Source organism: Nothobranchius furzeri, chromosome 17, assembly GCF_043380555.1.
Source record: "Nothobranchius furzeri strain GRZ-AD chromosome 17, NfurGRZ-RIMD1, whole genome shotgun sequence".
In the NCBI taxonomy this organism is placed as follows: Eukaryota; Metazoa; Chordata; class Actinopteri; order Cyprinodontiformes; family Nothobranchiidae; genus Nothobranchius; species Nothobranchius furzeri.
In genome coordinates this window covers 33,227,021-33,248,870 of record NC_091757.1, presented here as the reverse complement: position 1 = coordinate 33,248,870, position 21,850 = coordinate 33,227,021, and the positions used below count along the sequence as shown (strand labels likewise).

Here is a 21,850-nt window from a genome sequence, read left to right as displayed (position 1 = left end):
CTAGTGCACCCAAACACACACACACACGCATGAAAAATACACACCTCTGCAACATTCACTGCTGAATTTCAGCCAGCTGTAAGTGTGTGGACGACTGCATCACAGCGTGATTACAGGGGAGGGTTCTGATAAAGCTGCTTTTTGACCTTCGCTCCTGCTAAAATATTTCCTCCCAGTTGCTCATCGTGTCGTTGAGACATTCAAGAATGTGGTATATAAATAGACCCAGCCATGGACGTAATTTTCACTTTAGAAGTGGGGGGGACATGTGTGTGTGTGTGTGTGTGTGGGGGGGGGGGGGGGGGTCTTTACAGTATGTTCTAATGGGAAACAGGCTTCAACACAAATGGTTGTTTTCTGCTTGGTCCTAGAGCTCAACCAGTGCAAATTTAATATAAAGTATTGGTAAAAAGTGCAGGGGTGAAGACTTGACTTTGGAGAAAGTGGGGGGTACATGTCCCCCCTGTCCTCCCCCAAAATTACGTCCATGGACCCAGCTGCTGTTGTGTAAGTGCTGAGGAGGCATAGTGACTTCCTCTCAACATCTTCATCATCCCAGCTGAAGATGTCCTTGTTGTTACAGGGCCTGAGTAAACTCCATATGGTGCAGAAGGCGAGCCTTATAGAAATTCATTTGTGTGTAAAAGTTGCTGCAGGGAAATCTCCCAAAGCTGTATTGCTCTTTTAAACAGTCTGATATGAACAAGTTAAATTATTTACTCCAGTGTTTAGTGGAGATAAAGAAATGGCTAAATGACAATTCCCTGCAGCTAAACGCAGACTAAACTGAAACTCTGGTTGTTGCCCTTGCTGATACAATCCCAGGGATTAAACTAGGGTGACCAGGTGTCCCAGTTTACCCGGGACAGTCCCGATTTTGAGCCATTTGTCCTGTGTCCCCAAAGATTTTTACAAACCATTTATGTTGTCCCGATTTCACCCAGCCTTGGTCCCAAGTGTCCCGATTTTGAACTAATTGCTCATAGTTCACAGAACTAATTGTCATTGGGTTGTTTGTATGTCAATCAGAAAGTTGTCATAGTGACATTAGCTCAACTTTATGTCACATGTCTGTGTAACCTAATGCTCATTGGTTGATGACAACGCCGTTGACGCAAGACGGCTCCTAAGTCCTGCGTAAAGACGATTCACCAAGTCACTCATTGTTCAGCATGCCTAAAAGATGGTCAAGACTAACAAAAGAGCTACTGGAACGACACAGCTTTCTCGGGAAGGTGCCAGGTGCAGCCTGCTGCAGACTGAACTGCATTGTGCACTATGTGCGCTGCACATCCTACACCAACCAGACTGTTGGGGGTGGCCTGATCAAGTTTATGAAAAACATTGTTTTGTCCTCGTCTTGCTTTTCCTCCAAAATTTGTATTGGTGTTGTCTGCACAAAAGCCGACCACTTTATCCACCAAACCGAATGCAGATAGGCACCTGTAAACCTCATCACACAGCAGGGTTGAGGTCTCACCTGGTAGTGATGTAAAGTCGAGTATCTTCAGTCTGACCCCCTCGATTATTTTGAAGTAGCGCACAATAACAGGAACAAGCTTCACTGCCTTGTGGTTTGATGTGTCAACTGCGACAGAGACCAGAGTAGTATCCGTTGTGTCTTCTTTTAGCAAATCCATAGCATGCGGGGCAATTACACTTGTCACCACTGCCTCAGCTTTGGTCCGAGCACTCATAAAACGCTGGTCATAACATTTTCGAAGTAGTCCAGCAGTACAGTCCATTGAACGAAAGTTGTGATTGTGCTTAACAAGGTGGTAGGCAAATGTTGCTTCCTGAGCAGCGCGTTTAAGGTCTTTGTCTCCAGCAGCAGTAGCACTAAAAAACATGCTAACCGAACTTCCCGCCTGTTACCACCGCTTATGTTTGCTAGGTTTAACATGGTTCTGCACGTCCGCGTTTCCACCATGAGCAACGGAGAATTCACACTTACATAAGACGCAAAACGCAGCATATTCATTTCCTGGCACCTTCCTGAGAAAGCTGTGTCGTTCCAGTAGCTCTTTTGTTAGTCTTGACCGTCTTTTAGGCATGCTGAACAATGAGTGACTTGGTGAATCGTCTTTACGCAGGACTTAGGAGCCGTCTTGCGTCAACGGCGTTGTCATCAACCAATGAGCATTAGGTTACACAGACATGTGACATAAAGTTGAGCTAACGTGACATTGAGAACTTTGTTGTCAAGGTTTTTGGATATTTTCCCATCTACACTGTCCGAACTGAGGAGCTGAAAGACTTCTGTTCATTTGTTGATGTTGAACATGCCACTCTCCTTGGGACCAGCAGAACCCATTAGCTCTCACTGGGACCTGCAGTTGAGGGTTCTGAAGCTTTATCTAGCACTTCAGTCCTACTTCAGGTCTCAGGAAAAAGCACCAAATTTAATCATCAAGTTCCTAGAAAACCAAGTGTGTGAGGCATGGCTGTGGTTTACACACATTACAACCAACTGTCACTGTTTAATGACACCATCAAAAAGATGGAGAAAGAGAAGAGCACAGCTGTCCACGCTGCACAGCACCTGTGTGATCTACAGGAGAAACTTTTGGAGAGGAAGGCCGCCCTCTTCATGGGATTAAAGGTGAGTTTAAACATATTCAAATTAAAAGTAATGTAAAAACAAGGCTCTTATATTAATGCTTCTTGAATTATTATTGGTGTTTTTTTTTTCAGGTGAAGAGCATTCTGGCTACCCAAGCGCGCCCTCAAGTGGAGGTGTTTAAGCAAAGCGTCCACACCTTCTATGAAGGTTGCATCTCATATCTGCAGGAGTGGAGCTCCTCATTTACTGACATGAAGTGCTTCTCTTGGACCCTGCTCGAAGATCCACCAGGTTGGGATGTGGTTGAGAGCTCCCTGAGGTGTGTCTCCTCAAAGCTGCCAAACATTCACATCAATGAAACGGAGCTCTTTGACGAAGTTACTTCTGTCAAAACTTACACATCTGACAAGATTGGACTGTGGGACCGAGACATTAAACCAGCAGATGAGCGCTGGGCTGAAATCTTAATACATTTTAAGCATCAGCATGTCCCATTTAAAAATGTAGCCGTCATCTGCCAGTTTGCCATGTGCCTACCTGGCACAAACGCCTCTGTGGAACGCATTTTTTCTCTCATGAACAACACTTGGACCAATGAGAGAAATCGTTTGGGACTGGAAACTCTGAAGGCACTGCTCATTACTCGGGTGAACTTTGATGACTGCTCTGAGTTTCATGCCAGACTTGTTGACAACCACAGTCTGCTTAAAAAGATTCACTCAAACATGAAATACTCTTAAAGAGTTACTGTGACATTAAAGGGAAATATAGGGCTGTTCATTTAGTGCAATATTTTTGTTTCTAAAAAACTTGAAGTCAGTGAAATACTTGTTTTGTTCACAAAATGGCTACATTTAATATTGCCCAAACAAATGTGTTTAAAAAAATACTGTATTGTTTTGAAAAACGATTGCACTAAAAATATTAGAAAAACTGTCCTTATTTTGAATATAGATCAAATGTTTCTTTTCTTGCACATTCTACAATCAAAAGCTGTTATTAAGGTCAGTTAAATTCTTTGTTTATCTTTTCACAAAAGGGCTACATTTACTATTGCCCAATGTGTTTCACAAATACAGTATTATTTTGAAAAAGAAAATAACAAAACGTTGCACAAAAAAAAAAGAATGTCCTTATTTTTAATAGGATGTTCAAATGTTGTTGCATTTTGTACAATAAAAAGCAGTTATAAGTCACCAGCAAGTATTTGTCAGTCTTTAATTTTGTGTAAAACTTTGGTGTCCCAGTTTTCAGTTTTTTAAATCTGGTCACCCTAGGCTGGGATCAACTGACGACACCCAGTCGAACTAGCTACAAGCTAACCTGAAGCTAACCTAAAGCTAACGCGGAGGTGGGAGCTAAGCTAATGGAGGTAGCAACCTAGCTACAACCGGAGTTAGCTGTGCACAACACCAGAGCTTCTGAGTCAGAGACACGCCGGGCTGACCGCTGGGTAAAACCGGGTGGAACACAGAGGTCTCCGAGACCTCCACAAGCCGGCAGCCGCACAGCAGACAAGTGCCGCTGCGATCTGAGATGCGCAGAGCTGCCGCTGGGGAGAACCGGGTGGAAAGGTTTCCATCCCAGAGCTCCACAAGCCGGCAGCCCGCGCAGCAGTCAGGAGCCGCGATCAGACAGAGATGCGCCGAGTTGCGGGGAGGGGAGAAGCGGATGGAAAACATCGGTCTCCCGAGAGCTCCACAAGCCGATATGGGAACCCAGCTCCACCAACATGTTATATTTCAACCCATTTTCTAAAGTGCAGCATTATGTTAAATGCACTGGGTTTTACCCTATTACATTTAAATTTCATGGTTAATCAGTACATGTTAAAATCTAAGCTCAGCTCGGCAGTGACCTAAAATACATAAATATAATTTTACTTACCGAAAAAAATTAAGTGGAGACTCCTTGGACGCTCTATTATTGCAATTAATACCACAGCAAGTCATTTTGTCCAACAATTGCACAAATAATATCCAAAAAAGAATACACAAACGCTACAACTAATGGTCTAAGTTGAGAGACTGAAACTGACGGAACAGTTATCAAGCGAGGCCGAGGCTCAGACTGAGGCCTTTCCCCGGAGCTAGCTCTGCGGTCACGTGGGTCTGATGCACATTAATTACTGTAAATCCTCTAATATTGGCCTGTATTCAATTGATGGCCGGGTATCACATTTTGGCCGGTGTCGGAGTCAGCGCAGGTGAATAATGGCCGGTTTTTTATTGTGGCCAGGTGAAATGTGGTAACAAGCAAGTACCACACTTTTGATTTGCCAGTGATAGACCGTGAGGGTAACTTTAACCGTGCGGAGACGAAGGGGAGGCGAAAATTTGATATCAAGTTCAAAGAGAACGTTCTGATTATGCTGCAAAACACTCTGGGGAGCAATATGAACTAGTCACTAGTCGACTTCACCGCTCTATAGTGACTTGTTATGCCTGTCATTGACTAGTCGCTGTCACGTGATAATGACCGGCAAGATGCAGTCCTTGGAAAAGACAGCAGCCTGCTGTCAGAAGGTGAGGAGCTCCTGCGCGTCGTGAGGCAACGCGCTGTGCCAGAGCGTCGGTACTGACACCTGCCGTAAAATGGTCATTTAACCAAATTGTGACCTTTACCCTCTTGCAATTTAACATTCCCCTCACCCCCATCCTAACCTTAACCAGCTTGCGCATGCAAAGCTCTGATTGTTGACGCGCTCCAGACATCTGCGTCCTGAGCACGGCTACATTAACATTATCAAATCAGGTGTCGCCACCTCAAAAACCAATTTAACACGCGATCGTTCTTGTCGGCTCATTTCCTTTTATGTTTTCTGTCTTTTATTTGTGCCTGATGCTTTTCGCTGCTGTGGATCGTGGCGCATCACCTTGTCCTCCAGTGACGCACCGGTGCGGCCGGCGAGCAGCGCGCACTCCGCTGTTTTTGCGGTCGGTAGATCTTTTAGAACTGCAGTTCAAAGGTAACTCATAAGGTGAATATATATGAAGGCAGGTAGCAGTTTTTCTTTAGGATTGAGATGCAGGAAGATAATAAACAGGCAGGACAGAAAAATAGTCAAATAAAAACAAGTTAGTTTTTGTACCTGGTGGCTGCAACAAACAGACACCATTGAAGGTAATCAGAAGTGAGGAACAGAAAATGAAATAATTATTTAAATGTTTAGAGCAGCAGGAACTCCGAGAGGCTGCAGGCGCATCATTGAGTTTGCGGCCGCTGCGCAGGGGGAGGGGGGAGATGGCTGAAGCGGAAACTACCGTTGTTAAAAGAAATGTGTTTAACTTAGAAAATGTGGGCACAATTTTAATTGTCAAAAACTATAGCGAACCATTAGTTCATTTTGCTCAAATAGAAATTGAGGCCTGCCTCTAGTTCTGGTCCTCCTTCCAATAAAGGCCTGGAGCTTGATGAGCTTGAGTCAAATACAGGCCCGGGCCTGTATTAGAGGATTTACAGTGTACAGAATTTTAGGCTTTTAATACACTTAAACAGAAGAGTGAAAAAAATTCACCCCCCTCAGAGCTGTCATGAGTGTAAACTAGATCATTTAAACCAAAAACCAAGCTGTACACATGTTCATTTCTGCTGTGAAATGGTATTTTTAACATGGGAGTCAATGAGGATTTGCTATTTTCTGACCCCAGCCCCTAGTGGATGAGGGTGGAACTGCAATTTCTTTCACTTCCGCATTGGCCTCACTTTCAGAACCGAATTGTGGGTGCTTGGTTTCGACTTCCTCCACCACCATACTGATACTGCTGTCACCACCTGGTGCAGGTGCATGAGACAATGCATCAGCCAGTACAATAAACTTGCCTGGCATGCCTGGCAAACTTGCCTAGCATGTATATCAGTTCAAACGCTGCAGCATCACTATCATACATTGTATTCTTGGTGACATGTCATTGAGATTCTACTTCCTATTTGTGATGAGAGGTTTGTGATCCGTTTCTGCTATGAATGTTGGTAAACCAAACATCTAGCCATGGAACTTCCTGCATAAACTTTTGTTTTAGCAAAAATAATTATTTATTGTAAAAAGATAAATAATGCTGGAATGGTGAATCTTACAATTAGCAAATAGTTGAGGGTTGTTCAATTAAAAAAAATAAAAAATAAAGACTGAACAAACGTTCATATCCTGGTTCACCGGAGATCTGTCTTTCTTCGTGGTCACTGTCTTCAGATATAAGCCTTCTGGGACACCTAACAGATCGTGTTGATTTTCTTTGAGGCATTCCCATAATTTCATGCTGGTTTTTATGCTGATTAGCTTCCCCGTTCCGTTATCCGCTTTCACCGCGGCGCTGCGCTCCGTTTCAATCAGGCTGTACAGCAGGATTTCCCCTAGCAATATTTTCCCTAACTCTGATTGCATCATGCTATAGATCGTTGGAAAGCTGCTTTTATGTACTTTAAGGAACTGTTGGAATTTCTTGGATCAGATCAGCCATTCAAAAGTTATAAACGTGAATATTTTGGATGACTAACTCAGCACGTCTCTCAATCTGTGTTGTGATTTGTTGCGCTCAAAACAGGGAAATCCCGGTGGCTACCGTAATGTATTGTATATGCACGAAAAGCCCCACTTTTAATCTTTTCAGCACTTTTGGAATTTTAATGATATCTTCAACGGTTCAGGAATTATGGTAATGAGAAGTGCGCATGTCCAATCCCGTCTGCGGCCACAGGTTGGTAATAATGCTGTGGCGTTAACAGAGGGGTGCCGGTGGTCAGGGCTAGGGGCCCCCCAACACATGGGGGCCCCAGGCGGCCGCCTACCTATGCCTAATGGTAAAACCGCCTCTGCCCAGAACCAGGATCTTGAAATGAACCCTGAAGTTGACTGGCAGCCAGAGAATCTGTGGTAAAACTAAGGAATTTAAAGAGGAATTTCCACACTGTTTGATGAAGATTTTGACAGTAGTGGTTCATCAATACAGGGTGTTATGCATGTAGCACACCCAAAGGTCAAGTTTCATCAAAATGACCAGAACTTATCTTTTTAATTAGCAGACACAAACACCCCATCTGTCTGGCAAGAAAGCACTTCACAAGACCTTGCTACCGAACGAGGTAGCCATAATATCTTTGCTCAAGGTCTAAAGCAGAAGACAAAACCTTTCACTCTGAATAAAGTTAATCTTCCTTGAATCATAAATGACTTCACAACTTTATAGGTTGATATAATCAAATGTGTTGAACAAACAAGACGTTTAAATCCCAAAGTGTTTGAATGATCTGTGCATTACTCAAGGATGTGTTAAAATGAATATTTTTCCTGCAATGATTCATTTCAGATCTTAAACTACACTAGATCAGTATTTTTTGATTTAACAACTTAATCTATCAGTATACTCATGCACATTATAATAAGATTATTATCAATGTTTACCTTTTTGCTTCACATGACTTATAAAATTTGCACTTCGCACTAAGAGTTAAACTCTCTGAATATCTGACTGAAGGCGTGATTTCTGAAGTATTTTTGGTAATGCCCTTTAAACGTGTCGAATTCTGATTTGTATAAGCTTGTAAACAATGAAGGTGATAAAACAGGAATTACTTCCTGATCTAGTTAGTCTTCGCCGTTCCCTTGACAAGGCCAGTCGGGTGAACAAGCATTTTGAGACCATCCTCTGTGTGATTTCAGACACAACGGCTCTTTTAAGAGCCACCGAACAGCTTCAGATGCAAAACGGACACTCAAGCTTCCTGCCGCCACCTGGAGATAACCCAGACGAGACGAGTCATTATCGGAGCTGCCTACAGGCTCCGGTACCAGAGGTCCACGCCATTGGCAGTTTCCATCTCGACCTCCTGCCCCGCTGGATCGCACGGGGATCTTAACACAAGGGTGCATAGACCGGCACAAATTGCATCTGATGGTGTTTACGGTATATTTAGCTTATCAAACCATACATCCAAACTGATTTTACAACCCAGACACTACAATCTCTCTCAAATATTTATGTTTTGCTAAAACATCTAGCTCATATTACATCATTCCATTCATCATCTGTTATCTTCAAAACTATCATTACAATCATACTTTGTCATTTACTATCATTTAGTTTAGGAAAACAGAATTAAAATCATTTTTAAAACTACGTATATTCTTGACTCTGTCTGAATTAATATGAAATGTGTATGTTCCCTAAATAAGTCAGAGAACCTAAAGGAATATTAAATTAAATGTTCAAAGACCAACCAGATAGATATTTCATATTTAAATGGAACATCACATCTTATTGATCATTTAATAAATAAGTAGCTAATCGTTAACGCTACATGCAGAAATGTGTAACAGAGTCCAAACTGTGTCCCCACTTCTCTAAATCATACTACAGTTACAGCTGTCAGGGTGTTCTCCCTTATAAAGCGTAAAAATATGAACATACAATAATAAAAATCTCTACCAGTAAACATAAGAGAAATTTTTATAGTGATATCGAGCCAACCAGATTCATTGTACAGTGTACCTAAAAACAACATCTTTTAATAGCAATTTTCATACGCTATACCTTGAACTACAGATACAAAAAGTAAAAGAATGTTTGTCCACTGGGCAACACATCTGTACATAACACCCCATATTGATGCAGCACATGCAGGAGTACTTCTACAGATATTCTGTAGTCAATATCTCTGTCAGTGAGGAAATTCCTCTTGTACTGTTTTACCACTGATTCTGAGTCAGCAACTGTTTTATTTGTTAGGCTTAAAATAAAAATCCTCTAACATAAAGGACCCGTTCAAAAACTAAATGTCTCATCAAAAACGAGATGTCTCATCCCTAACATAACTCAATAAATAAATAAATAAAATACAAGCTGCCATGTTCGTTGTCAACCTGAGCCTTGCTCACTGATTTTAATGGGAAAGGTAGACAGAAATAAGAAAATCATGATGAACAAACCATGAAATGATTAACTATATCATGAAATATCTATATACAATTTAAATAAATTCAATATTTGTATTTATGGTTCATGCAATTAAATATTTAATTATACATTTATAAAAAGTGTTTATTGCTTTAGTTATTTATTGAATTGTGTCACTTTTGGCTCTCCATATATTGCAGCAGGAACTCATGTAATAATTAGACTATACATTTTTCCAACTTTCATTATGATCCATAATTTATGGCCTTAAAGTCAGTGTCCTCCACTGTGTCATTTGGGCATTTTACCTTGAGTCTAAGTAGATAATCTGGGATCAACAATGCAGTTTGGTGGTCTGTTGCATTCAGTTTTTCGTATAGCAGGATGACATTGGCAGCTTTATATTTGTGACATTACAAGGAATGCATGGATACTAAATTTGTCCTGCTTGACGTATTGTTGTGGACTTACATGAAGAATGTGACATTTCATGTTTGCAAGAAACATTTTTACCTAAACAAGACATGGGACAGCCAAATTGCCTAAATCCAATTTTGTTTGATCTACTGATCTCTACACAGCTATAGTTAAAGCTAGAATAGCAGGGGAGGGATGTCCTGCTTTGGGACAAAATAATCGATGCTGCCTTAAAGCCAATTAGACTGGATGTAGATTGGTGTGTGGGTTTACAATATACTCATAATAATGATAGTTTTGTTATCTTAAATGTTTATGCTCCATATGAGGCTATTGAAAATAAAGGAGAATATCTTAATAGATTGGCTTTTATTAATGCATTTATTCAAGGTCAAGGTACTTACAGTATATGTGTTGTGGGTGATTTGAATGCTGATCTCGGTTTGCCAAACATTTGACCCAATTTTGTACAGATAATAATGTTATTCTGACTAGCAGGTGTCAAGATAAAATGACAGCTATACATATATAAGTGATGCCTGGCATAGTACATCATGGCTGGACCACTGCATTAGTACAGCAGATGGGCATGCAGCATTGGAAAACATGACCATCATGTATGGGGTATCTGTATCAGACCATATACCCTTTGCTTTTTACTGTAAGAACAACTGCCTGAAGCAACTGGGTATAATCATGACAATGATAATAGTGCTACTGGTATAAGGTTAGAATGGTCAGCACTCAGTGAGGAAGACTTATTGACCTATTATAACTCTACCTATAAAAACTTAAACATTCATTTGGCTAAATAAGCTATTTTGTGCAAAGATGTCAATCTGTAAACATCTTGAGCATCAATGTAAACTTTGCTCTATGTATAGTGGCTGCTCTGTATGAAAGTGGTAGACAGTTTCATGTAAAAATTAAGTATGACCAAAAACATAATAGCAGGCCTGGTTGGAAAGAGCATGCAGCCCCTTATCAGGATGAAGCACGTCAAGCTTTTAAACTTTGGGCCGTGGCTGGGAGACCGAAGCAAGGTCCAGAGTTTGATCAGAAAAAATATGTGAATGTCAGGTATTCTGTCCAGTTTAGAGCAAAAATGAGCAAGCTATGAGGGATAAGCGGAGGAAAATGTATGGAAGTGGATACCTCCTTCAGACATGATGCTGTTCCTAAGAGAAGAAAATATTCTTGAAATGAAACAGTGATTTAGTGAAAGGAGCAAGGTCTAAAAACTCATATTGAGATCAAAAGAATTACACAAAATCATCTATTTAGCTACTTAGTTGTATAATGTAGGTTTCATTAGCAAAGGATGCTGTATACCATACACATTAAAAAGTACTCTGACAGAGATGATTACTCATTTATTTTACATGTTTTTCTGTAGTAATACTTAACACACTGGCAACACTTTTTGTTTGTACTTGGTGTGTAGAAAAATACAACCCATTTGTTGTGTAATAACTCCTCCGACCTTTAGGAGGCGGTGTAGATTTCCGAAGCTCTTGTTGGTAGACATTTGTAGTTTCCGGTGAGAGAGGTTATGTGGCAACATGCGGATTTTGTAGCTTAGTAGAAGGTATTAAATATAATAAATAATAGTTTTGGACAGTTTTAGGAGAGACGCTCGTCTTTAATCGCAGATTAAGCCTTGGAAAGGTAGGTATGTTAATGTGACCTAAAGTTTATTTAAAGTTGTGTCATGTTTAGCTAACTAGAGCTTTGAATGTGGTTTAAAATCGCCTGTTTAATGTTTATATTAATAATTTTCAGTATTCGTTTCGTTTTAAAGCGAGTTAATATTCAGTTTTCTTTGCATATGTTTGTAATTAGGCACCCATAAACGTTGCAACGTAAGCTAGGATGTTGGTTTTCATAAAGAAATGCATTTATGAGAAATTGGCCCTCAGTTCTAGTAACATGTTGCTAAGGCTGCCTTCAGGCTGACATGCTATCAGAACATTTTTGAACCTGAATTATAATTGATTTTTTAAAAATGTAACCGACATTATAGTCAATGTAAATCCAAGAATACACGCAAAGATGTAAGTTAATTTCAGCTCAACAAAAGCAGCAGAAACAAAGAAGAAATTTGGGCTCTTAATTTAGTACGAAGTTGATGTCAGAGATGTTTTGGAGCTTTTTTTTAGTCACTCATTTAAATAATTTTCTCTTAACAGGCAGTCAAAATGCCGGCTTTGTGCAGCAACTGCTCTGAGAAACGTGCTATGCTGAAACGCCCCAAAACAGGCCACTCTCTGTGTAAGTTGTGCTTCTTTTTTGCTTTTGAGGAGGAGATACATCAGACCATTGTAGCAGCAAAACTGTTCAAACCTGGGGAGACTGTAGGTATCGCTGCCTCTGGAGGAAAGGACTCCACAGTGCTTGCATATATCATGAAGCTCCTAAATGAGCGGTACAACTACGGCCTCAAGCTTATGCTCATCTCGGTGGATGAGGGAATCACTGGTTACCGGGATGACTCCTTGGAGACGGTGAAGAGGAATCAGCAACAGTATGAGCTGCCATTGAAGATTGTGTCATACGAGGAGTTGTATGGCTGGTCTATGGATGCAATAGTGAAGCAGGTGGGACTGAAAAACAACTGCACTTTCTGTGGAGTGTTCAGAAGACAGGCGCTGGACAGAGGAGCCATCATGCTGAGAGTAGATAAGATCTGTACAGGTAAACTCAAAGGGTTGAACATGAGCAATGCTAGCCTGAATGCTGCATAACTTGAATAACTTGAAGGTTTGTTTTGCACAGGTCACAATGCTGATGATGTGGCAGAGACTGTGTTGATGAATGTCCTGCGAGGAGACATCGCTCGTCTACGTCGCTGCACAGCCATATCCACGGCCAGTGAGGGTGATGGGGTTGTACCACGTTGCAAACCCCTCAAATATGCATATGAGAAAGAGATTGTTTTATATGCCTATTTTAAAAAGTTGGACTATTTTTCCACTGAGTGCATCTACTCCCCCAATGCTTACCGTGGCTATGCTAGAACATTTCTCAAAGACCTGGAGAGTATACGACCTAGCTCTATAATAGATATCATTCACTCTGGTGAGAATCTGTCTGTGCGTGAGGGGGTGAAGATGCCTGTCCAGGGAACCTGCAGCCGCTGTGGCTACATCTCCAGCCAGGCACTTTGCAAGGCGTGTGTGCTGCTTGAGGGGCTGAATCGAGGCCTGCCAAAGCTAGGTATAGGCAAGCACCACAGATTGCATGAAAAAATCCTCTCCCAGCAGCCTCTCACTGAAAATGAGGAGAAAAAGCTGAAATCAGGAGACTTTTGACAAACATAAAGGAACATTTTTTATGATTCTTTAAAAAAAAAATTTTTTTTACGCTTTAGTATGACTAGCTCAGACTTTTGGTAAATGTGATGAAGCTCATATGACAAATGAATTGCTTTACCCCTGTAAAACATCAGTTTTTATCAAACTATCAAATTTGATGACTGCAACTATCAAAGCACATTTTTTTGTCTGATTTGGTAAAATAATTACAGGTATTAAACATTTAATTAGTCATGTTAACATTTTTGGATAGCTTTTAAAGAGCAAAAGTTAATTTCAGTGTTAACTTTTACTTGCATAGATTTAAATGTAACTTTCTGATGTAATAAATGAAATTGTACATTTGTCTTTATTATTATACATCGTTTCCAAAAATGTTGATTATTTTAATGTGGCTCAAAGCCAATATGTTCAAGTAGGCTCCTCCACTTTAAAAACTGATTTTATCTCTCGTCAGCTCCTGTCTGCTGATTTGCTTTTAAATGACTATGTTTTTATTAATAGTTTGATGTAAGATTTTAGAAATGTCAAAGTGTAGTATTATTTCGGAAATATACCAGACAATTAAAACGTTTTAATAGAATTCTTTTAAAATAACTGTAGTGAGTGCAATATAAAATGTTTTCACAATTTTTCACAAAAATGTACTCGTTCAGACATTTTCATCTTTTGGCCGCTGAGTGTCGCTGTTTACTGCGCTTCAGTCAGAGCACGCGCACACTGGCAAACCGCTCGTACAGCGGGCGCGTTCACGACATGTATCCTCACTAACTTTAGAGAAGTGTTGGAAGAAGCTCGAGAAAACTTGACTTCATAGGGCGTGTAGGCTGCTAATCTCAAAGCTGACGCTGGCCGCTACAAGAAAGCCGCTATGGACGATTTAGGTGAGTAACGAGAATCTAATTTTTAGTAAAACAGTTTTTTTAAATCTTGTGAGAGCGGATACCAGCAGGGCTGAGGAGTAGTGAACGTTACGTCGAGATCTAGTGTTTTTTAAGAGCGTTTCTGGTTCACCGTAGGTCATTGTATTCAGATAAACTTTGCTGTCGTTAGACATGAACGGTACTGTGTAAAATACAATTTTAAAAAAATTACACGTTTGACACATTTTCTATCTCACCCACTGTATTTTACAAACGTAACTTGTAGCTGTAGCCTCCGTGAACGTTTCCCCGTAAACGCAACATTAGTCGTGCTCCTCCTAACTACTTTTCCACCAAATGTGCGCTTGAGGGAGGGAATATTTAGTTGACATTTTGTCATAAAGCTTTAGTGAGCTGGTCCACTCGCCTCAGGCTACTCATTCCAGCTTTGAAGTGGTGGAGTCAACAGGCCTCCCTATTTAGTTTGCACACTGCAGCACAATGTGAGCTCAGCCATAACTTGGCTAAACCCAGCCTCCAGTGGAAAGAAGAAAAATGGAAACAACCCATGACTACTACTAAAAGAGTTGGTTTACAAATTCAGTATGACATGTCTAAAGCAACCCCTCATATTCAGAGTTATGCAGCATAAGGGACACGGGAATTATGTCCCTAACCCCCATGGGGCTTTATTATGAGCGCAGCTTTAATATTTGGGAAAATATTGTCAACATATTAAAAGTTTCTGGTTAATTAGCATCTTTCTGAGCATGGTGGTGTTTTGTTTTAGAGAAAACTGCCATCATTGGTAAGCTGACTTCAGCTTCTTTAGAATAGTATGTAGCATTTAAATGTATGTAAATGCTATAGTAAACGTGACACATTGCAGATTTATACAGTAAAATCAGTAATTCTACATTGTAAATAAAAATGTTTTCCCTTAAGTTTGAGTTTACCTGGTTTTATCCTGTTTGTTTGATGAATTATACATTTGTTTTAACATGGAACAGCTTTCCACTCGAACTCCTTACAACTTTACAAACGTTTGACACATATGTCTTTTTGTTGATTATTTAGTATTATTATTTTGTTATCATTAACTTATGGTCTTTTGAGTTGAACTTGTCTGTTACTAGCGCTTTCATGAGCTATTTTCAAAGCACTAGTTCAGAATAAACTATTTATTTAGCCATTCTTTTGACTGATTTCAAAGCAGCCCTGCAGTTAAATGGATTAGTTAATTGTTTAAGTGGAAACATGATGTGCTACATTTTACATTTGAACTGTTGTGAGAACGTCTCCAGGGCACAGATGATGCTCTGGCTGCCCCAGGTTACTGAAAGGACCTATTGTTGGTTGAGAGAGAGCTTCCAGGTCTTCTGCAGGGCGAGACTGCTGAGGAATTTTGAACATCATTCTCTGTCGGGGTCCAAGGCCAAATACTCTCTGGGTCATGACTCACCTCCTGTCACTCAGCTCAGTGTACTGGCTGTTTCAGTCTTTCCTGATTAAATCTCCAACCATTACAAACGTGTAAAAGAAAGCTAAAAACAAAAAGTGTAAGCTAGATAAATATCTTATATTGACAGTCTCAACATTCCTACACCCTTCCTAAACATGCTAAAACAATGATAAATATTTGTAAACACTTTTCTGTACTTGGACTGAAGTCAGTTAAAAGGACCCATAGGCTGAGGTGTGGCGTTAAGCTGGCTATTGACAGATCTAGATGAAATATTGATATTATAATTTCCCCCTCTTTTCCTATTTTTATTTATCTGCCCACATTTTTCACAGCTGAAGAAAGGAATTCCCTAAATTTTGAGACAATTGTACATGCTGTTCCTTTGAGTCAGATATGCAGCGGACTTCTCCAATCAGTCTTTTACAGTTTTTTGCCAGGTGGCTGCCAGACGTAGTCCTGCTTTTATGACTGATGTAGTTTGTTGGAATAGTCCTTGACTGGATGCAGACTTAAGGCCACACGTGGCATTTTCCTGTTTGTTAGCCTGTTCTGCTGCTGAACCTTTTCATAAAGGAATCATTCAGCTCGCCGGGAACTTTTCAGGCTTTATTGTTGAACTCCTGTTTCAGATGTTGACATTTTTCCTGATATTTTCGGTTTTTGATTGGTGATCAACTTTGTGGGCTATTCCACCTCATTATTTCAGGCCCAGACTAAAGCCATTTTCACACTTGAACACCTGAGAAGAATGTGCAGATGGTCTGATCCAAAGGTTATTTGAGGTTGCTGTTCACACATGTACTTCACAGCAGGGAAAGTTTCTGCTTCAGGTAAACTTTAACAGCATGAAACACCGGTGAGAGAGAGAGAGAGGTGCCGAGGAGCGTTTGTCTACTGGGGCTGTTTTTTGTAGATTTCTTTAGCCTGAGTAGCAAACAGTGTACAGGTGAAACTGGAAAAATTAGAATATGGTGCAAAAGTTCATTTGTTTCAGGAACTCAACCTAAAGCTGCAATAGCAAATCTGAACAACAAGCTAGCTAAGAAACAAGCTAGCTTTTAAAGACAAACATGGTCATGGAAGTCCCACCCCTCCTGTGGGCTATTATCGCTAGGCCATGTCCTCCTGGTACCAGAACCTGCATTGTCAGAGTAAACGAGAAAGCTCCAGCCGTCATTTTCTACTTCCAAACATCCTTTGTGTTATGTGATTTCAAATGGTGTTTTTCTTTTTGGGAATCTGGTAGTTTGTCCTAATGTTGAAGTGGTAGCAGCTGGCTGTTTCTCTTTCTTTTGATATTGAGTAGAGAACCTCAAACCAGTGGTGTTCTGTTGCAAAAAGCGTGAGCGCATAATGAATGGAGGACCCAGGCACTTGCGGAAGTGTGGTAAGACAGGCAACCAGATGGTCCAACTAGGGCTGCAACAACGAATCAATAAATTCGATGAAAATCGATTACTAAAAGCGTTGGCAACGAATTGCGTCATCGATTCGTTGTGTCGCACAACTCTTCCAAAAGCGCCCCCCCCCCTTCCCGCCCGCCGTTGCGCGCAGACCAGAGCAAGTCAGATCAGCGCGAGGGAGAGCCGGCAGATCAGCGCGAGGGAGAGCCGGCAGATCAGCGCGAGGGAGAGCCGGCAGATCAGCGCGAGGGAGAGCCGGCAGATCAGCGCGAGGGAGAGCCGGTACCGGCAGATCAGCGTGAGGGAGAGCCGGTACCGGCAGATCAGCGCGAGGGAGAGCCGGTACCGGCAGATCAGCGCGAGGGAGAGCCGGCAGACTTGCGCTGCTGCGAACCGGTTCCGCATTGTCGCGCAGCGATCCAGGCAGCTGCTTCCAGCGCACGGTCCATTCTCAAAGTGGCGCAACCAAAAAACTATAATTAGCACACGATCGTTCATGTCCGCACATGTTCTCTATTTTCTGTCTTATTTGTGCCTGAAGCTCGCTACTGCGGAGCTCATCACCTGTGCTGTGGTGATGTCACCTCACGCAGCATCGAAAACGCGCTCTGCGCTTTTCGGTCAGGAGATCCCTTTGATCTGCTCAAAAGTAACTGATGAGGTGAAAAGGTAAGAATCCAGGCAACAGATTTTCTGGAGAATTATGAGGAGATGCAGGAAGATGAGAGACAGACAGGACAGGAAAATAGTTAAATAAAAACAAAAAAACAAAACAAAGTGTTGAAAAGTCAAATGTAGGTAGATTTATCTCCACGACACGTTTTTACCAGTAAAAAACAATAAGTTATACACATGTCATATTTATACATCTGATACAATTCAGATCACTTTCAAAACTCAGTCACACACCCAGGGCCGTTTCAAGACATTTTGGGGGCCAAGGCAAAATGCCCCCCCCCCCCCCCCCCCCATAACTGGGCTCCCCAGAAGCCTCTGTGTAATTCATGCCCTCTCCAGTAGTGTTAGTTATATGGTGTTTATAAAAGCCCCTCAGACATTACTGACATGTTTTAATATTATCAGATGAAAAACTAAATTATCAGACATGCTGTCTCATCTGCTTCTTTTAAAAACTTGCAAAAAGTAACAAAACCATTTGAAAGCCACTATTTGTGGATTCTCTGAAAGTTTCCATGGAGTGTGTGACAACTTATTTTTTCATTGATCCTATCGTCTAATCTCACAGCTGAAACAAGCATCCTTAATCATCTGTGCACAGGAAGCTTACCGATGCTGTAGTAAAACAAAAGGTATAATAATTTATTATTAATAAAACCTTGTTGCAGCACTAAAGCAGAAAAATGAGATTTTGCAGTAAATATGCTAAATATTTACATATGAATTGTTTTAGAGCCCTTTTATTGGCAGAATCTGATATTAATTTAGTTCTTACAAAAAATGGGTCCCAACATGGTTTGTGTGGCGTTGCCATAGTGTGACGTCATAGGCACAGATCCCCTGTCCTCTTGTTTGGAAATGGAAATATGGTCACCCTACATTAAACAAACTGTCCACCCGGGCTTTTGCGCTGCACAGAGACGCTTCGCTGCCTACGACTGAATGTCAGTTGAGAGTCAGTCTCATGCAGACTGACCAATGAAGAGAGGGCCTCAAGTTAAGACCCTCTCCTCATTGGTCAGTCCACACGAGGTGGGTCAAAGGTTACTCTGGGCGGGTTACGTGTTGTCAGGCATTCAAGTATTGAGTATTTTTACTGCATATTACAGTAAAATATTCTGTATGTGACCACATTATGGTGATCCTTGGGTCGTGATGATGGAGCCCTTGAATATTGTTGCCCAGGGTACAACAAAGTGTTAATCTGGCCCTGGTTCCGCCGTCACATTCCCGCAGAAACTGGTTGATCACACCGGGGCCAGACTACTAGCATGTGGTTTTACAACCACAATGTCCTCAGAAGCAAAAACGCTTTTAAAAGGGAGGGAGGAGTCCTAACTGTTGCTGCAGGCGTGTTGTGTGAGAGTGCAGTTATATACTGGTTAATATATTTTTGGGTTCAGTTGCTTTCATGTGGCCTAATGTGAGTCTATTTGGGATCATTGGAATGATCAGCAGCATTTCTTGATGTGACTTTATGGCAGTTGCCCAGGGCATCATCGCAAGGAGGATGGCATTCATTTACTTTTGTTTTATTTGGTATTTTTTCAGTCAGTTTTGGAAATAGTGATCAATTTTGATTAATTCACAGCCTATGTTTAATTACATTTAAAATAAATGTTAACAGATGAGATCAAACAAAACAGATGAGAATTGCCCTTAAGCTGTTTAACTTGGACCAAGCATTTTAGGTCACAGATAGATGTAGCTTAGGGTCTCTGTCTATACACCTTATAAGACAATTTAGGTGATGGCATGTTGTTTTTCTGCTATTGAACTGTTTTCTAATAATGTTGTGTTAAATAAAGTGAAGGAAGGAGAGAAATAACGTTTCCCTAGCAGTTTTTAAAAATTTCCCCATGTAATCCGATTAATCGATTAATCGTGTCGAGACCCCATCCGATTAATCGATTATCCAAATAATCGTTTGTTGCAGCCCTAGGTCCAACTGTTGGTTTTATGCTGAGCTGTGTAATTGACTGAGGTTTTAAGACAAATGTGAGAGAACCACTTTATTAATTTTGTATTTTTTAATCTCCATTAGGGGTAGAGCCATTTATCGCTAGATCGATATGTCAGCCCGATATTTACTGTTTTTAAAATGTAGACATCGGCCGATATTTGTCCTTACTAAGGCTGATTTAAAGTCAGGTGCATCCTCGGACAGCCTGGTGCTTTTTCAGAATTTAATTTAAATGTGTTTTTACATTCACTATTAACATCTGCATAATCAACTTTGCTTAGGTGTCAGACTTTAACACTGAGAAGTGCACAAAGTTAAGATTTAACTATCCAGCCATCCATCCATTTTCATCCGCTTATCCAGAGTCAGGTCGTGGGGGCAGTAGCCTAAGCTGAGAGACCCAGACTTTCCTCTCCCCAGCTACTTGGGCCATCTCCTCTGGGGGAATCCCAAGGCGTTCCCTGGCCAGGTGAGAGAAATAGTCCCTCCAACTTGTCCTGGGCCTACCTTTAGACCTCCTCCCAATTGGACGTGCCCGGAAAACCTCACCATCCTGACCAAATGCCCGAGCCACCTCAACTGGCTCCTCTCGATGTGGAGGAGCAGCAAATCTACTCCGAACCCCTCCCGGATGGCCAAGCTTCTCACCCTATCTCTAAGGGAGAGCCCAGCCACTCTGCGGAGAAAACTCATTTTGGCTGCTTGTATCCGCGATCACATTCTTTCGGTCACTACCCAAAGCTCACGACCATAGGTGAGGGTAGAAACGTAGATCGACCGGTAAATCGAGAGCTTCGTCTTCTGACTTAGCTCTCTCCGCCATGACAAACCAGTACAACGCCCACATCACTGCAGATGCAGCACCAATCCGCCTATCGATCTCGTGCTCCAGCTTTCCCTCAGTCGTGAACAAGACCCCCGAGATACTTAAACTCCTCCGCTTCTTCTTCCGGCTCTTGGAGAGTACAGACACTTTTTTCTCCTCTCCCTCCCTCCTCCTCCCAAGGCTCTCTGTCCTGTCTGCCTGTGCTCTGCGCTTTCTGCATTATTTCTGGAAACTGGAAATTATTAAACATGGGTCTGGTCAGTTGGTCTCTCAACGAGATTGACAAAAATTTTTTCAACGATGAGAACGGGAGAAGGGGCTCCCGGATGCCCCTCAGGGACAGAGCCAGCTGGGTATATCATGGACTCCTGGAAACAGGAGTCCATGATGGAGGATTCTGAAGACGTCTGGATATTTGTTGTTTTGGTGTCGGGATTCCTGCTGTTTGGCCTGAGTGGTTACCTGGCATACCGGAAAATTAATGAGCTTTCGAGGAATATTGGCTTAATCCCAGAGCTCAGGGATGGAATGCGTCGCGCTGTGAACTCACAAACTCATATAATTGTAGAGATGAGTCGTAAGCTTGGAACTTTGGCTGAGATTCAGGTGGATTCGATCAAGGAGAGAGTTGACGGATCAGCATGGATTGGAATAGATTGATTACGCCATTATTTGACCTGGAGGGGTTGAAGACCAACAGAACTCTAAGGCAGAGAGGGAATTATCTCTGTCTGTACCCAAAACAATTCTTATCTGAATCTGGTGCCCTTGAAGCCTGTGAGGCTGAAGTGATAACTCCACCCTTCAGAAGAAATGTGGAATGCTGCCATTGCTATGGAAGCCCTTTCTCTCCATCCCAGCCTGGGCGGGACTGTGACCGGTGAAGGCTGTGGAACTGTATCTAGGAGTCAATGTTCTCTCTAACCCATTATCTCCCTCCCCTGTCCAAACAGAGGTGATGAGCGCTGCACGTCCAGAAGTGAGGAGAGTCCCAACCCTACCTCCTCACCTAGAGGACACTTATGTTGTGTATTGTCTGAAGTCTGTGTGCATATCTGTCTGAGGTGTTTTTTTGCATAGCAAAGCTATCCTCTCTGTCAGGGGTAACTGAAGTGCCTTTTTTCCCCCTCCCCCTGACTCTGTCCTCATATAAACCCTCTTGATCTATAATGGTAGTGCGACTCATGATGCGAATAGCCACAGTCACCAATTCTCGTTGTGTGTCTATGTATGTATGTCTGATCTTAGAATTGTGTGTACTGAAACAATTGAATTTCCCTCTGGGATTAATGAAGTATTTTTTAATTGAATTGAGGCAGGACCTCATCCCTGACCCGGAGAAAGCATTCTACCCTTTTCCGAATCAAGACCATGGGCTCAGATTTAGAGGAGTTTATTCTCATCCCAGCTGCTTCGCACTCGGCTGCAAACCGCTCCAGCAAAAGTCGAAGATCACGTTCTGATG

The 21,850-nt window shown here is 41.7% G+C and overlaps 2 protein-coding genes across 3 annotated transcripts in view; both read left to right on the top strand.

Annotated features, from left to right (window-relative positions):
- Positions 1 to 11,403: 11,403 nt before the first annotated feature.
- On the top strand, positions 11,404 to 13,547 carry ctu1 (cytosolic thiouridylase subunit 1 homolog (S. pombe)). Of its 2 annotated transcripts, none has more exons than XM_015972024.3 (3): positions 11,404 to 11,541; positions 12,063 to 12,567; positions 12,649 to 13,547. In XM_015972024.3, exons 2-3 carry the CDS (start codon positions 12,072 to 12,074, stop codon positions 13,182 to 13,184), a joined length of 1,032 nt encoding a protein of 343 aa, XP_015827510.1. In that variant the 5' UTR covers positions 11,404 to 11,541; positions 12,063 to 12,071; the 3' UTR covers positions 13,185 to 13,547. The 2 variants fall into 2 exon arrangements, with proteins under 2 accessions (XP_015827510.1, XP_015827511.1); XM_015972025.3 differs by having other exon boundaries at positions 11,415 to 11,545.
- Positions 13,548 to 13,924: 377 nt separating this feature from the next.
- pxnb (paxillin b) overlaps positions 13,925 to 21,850 on the top strand; it is a 30,564-nt gene continuing 22,638 nt past the window's right edge. The window contains exon 1 of the mRNA XM_015972020.3: positions 13,925 to 14,071. Within this exon, the coding sequence (XP_015827506.3) occupies positions 14,059 to 14,071 (13 nt within the window). The 5' untranslated portion in view covers positions 13,925 to 14,058. The remainder of the gene's footprint in view (positions 14,072 to 21,850) is intronic.

Excerpts from the sequence above, each read along its gene's own strand:
- ctu1 (XM_015972024.3), top strand. The coding sequence starts at position 12,072 with ATGCCGGCTTTGTGCAGCAACTGCTCTGAGAAACGTGCTATGCTGAAA. Across the intron at positions 12,568-12,648 it reads AGTAGATAAGATCTGTACAG|GTCACAATGCTGATGATGTG; the intron begins GTAAACTCAAAG and ends TGTTTTGCACAG.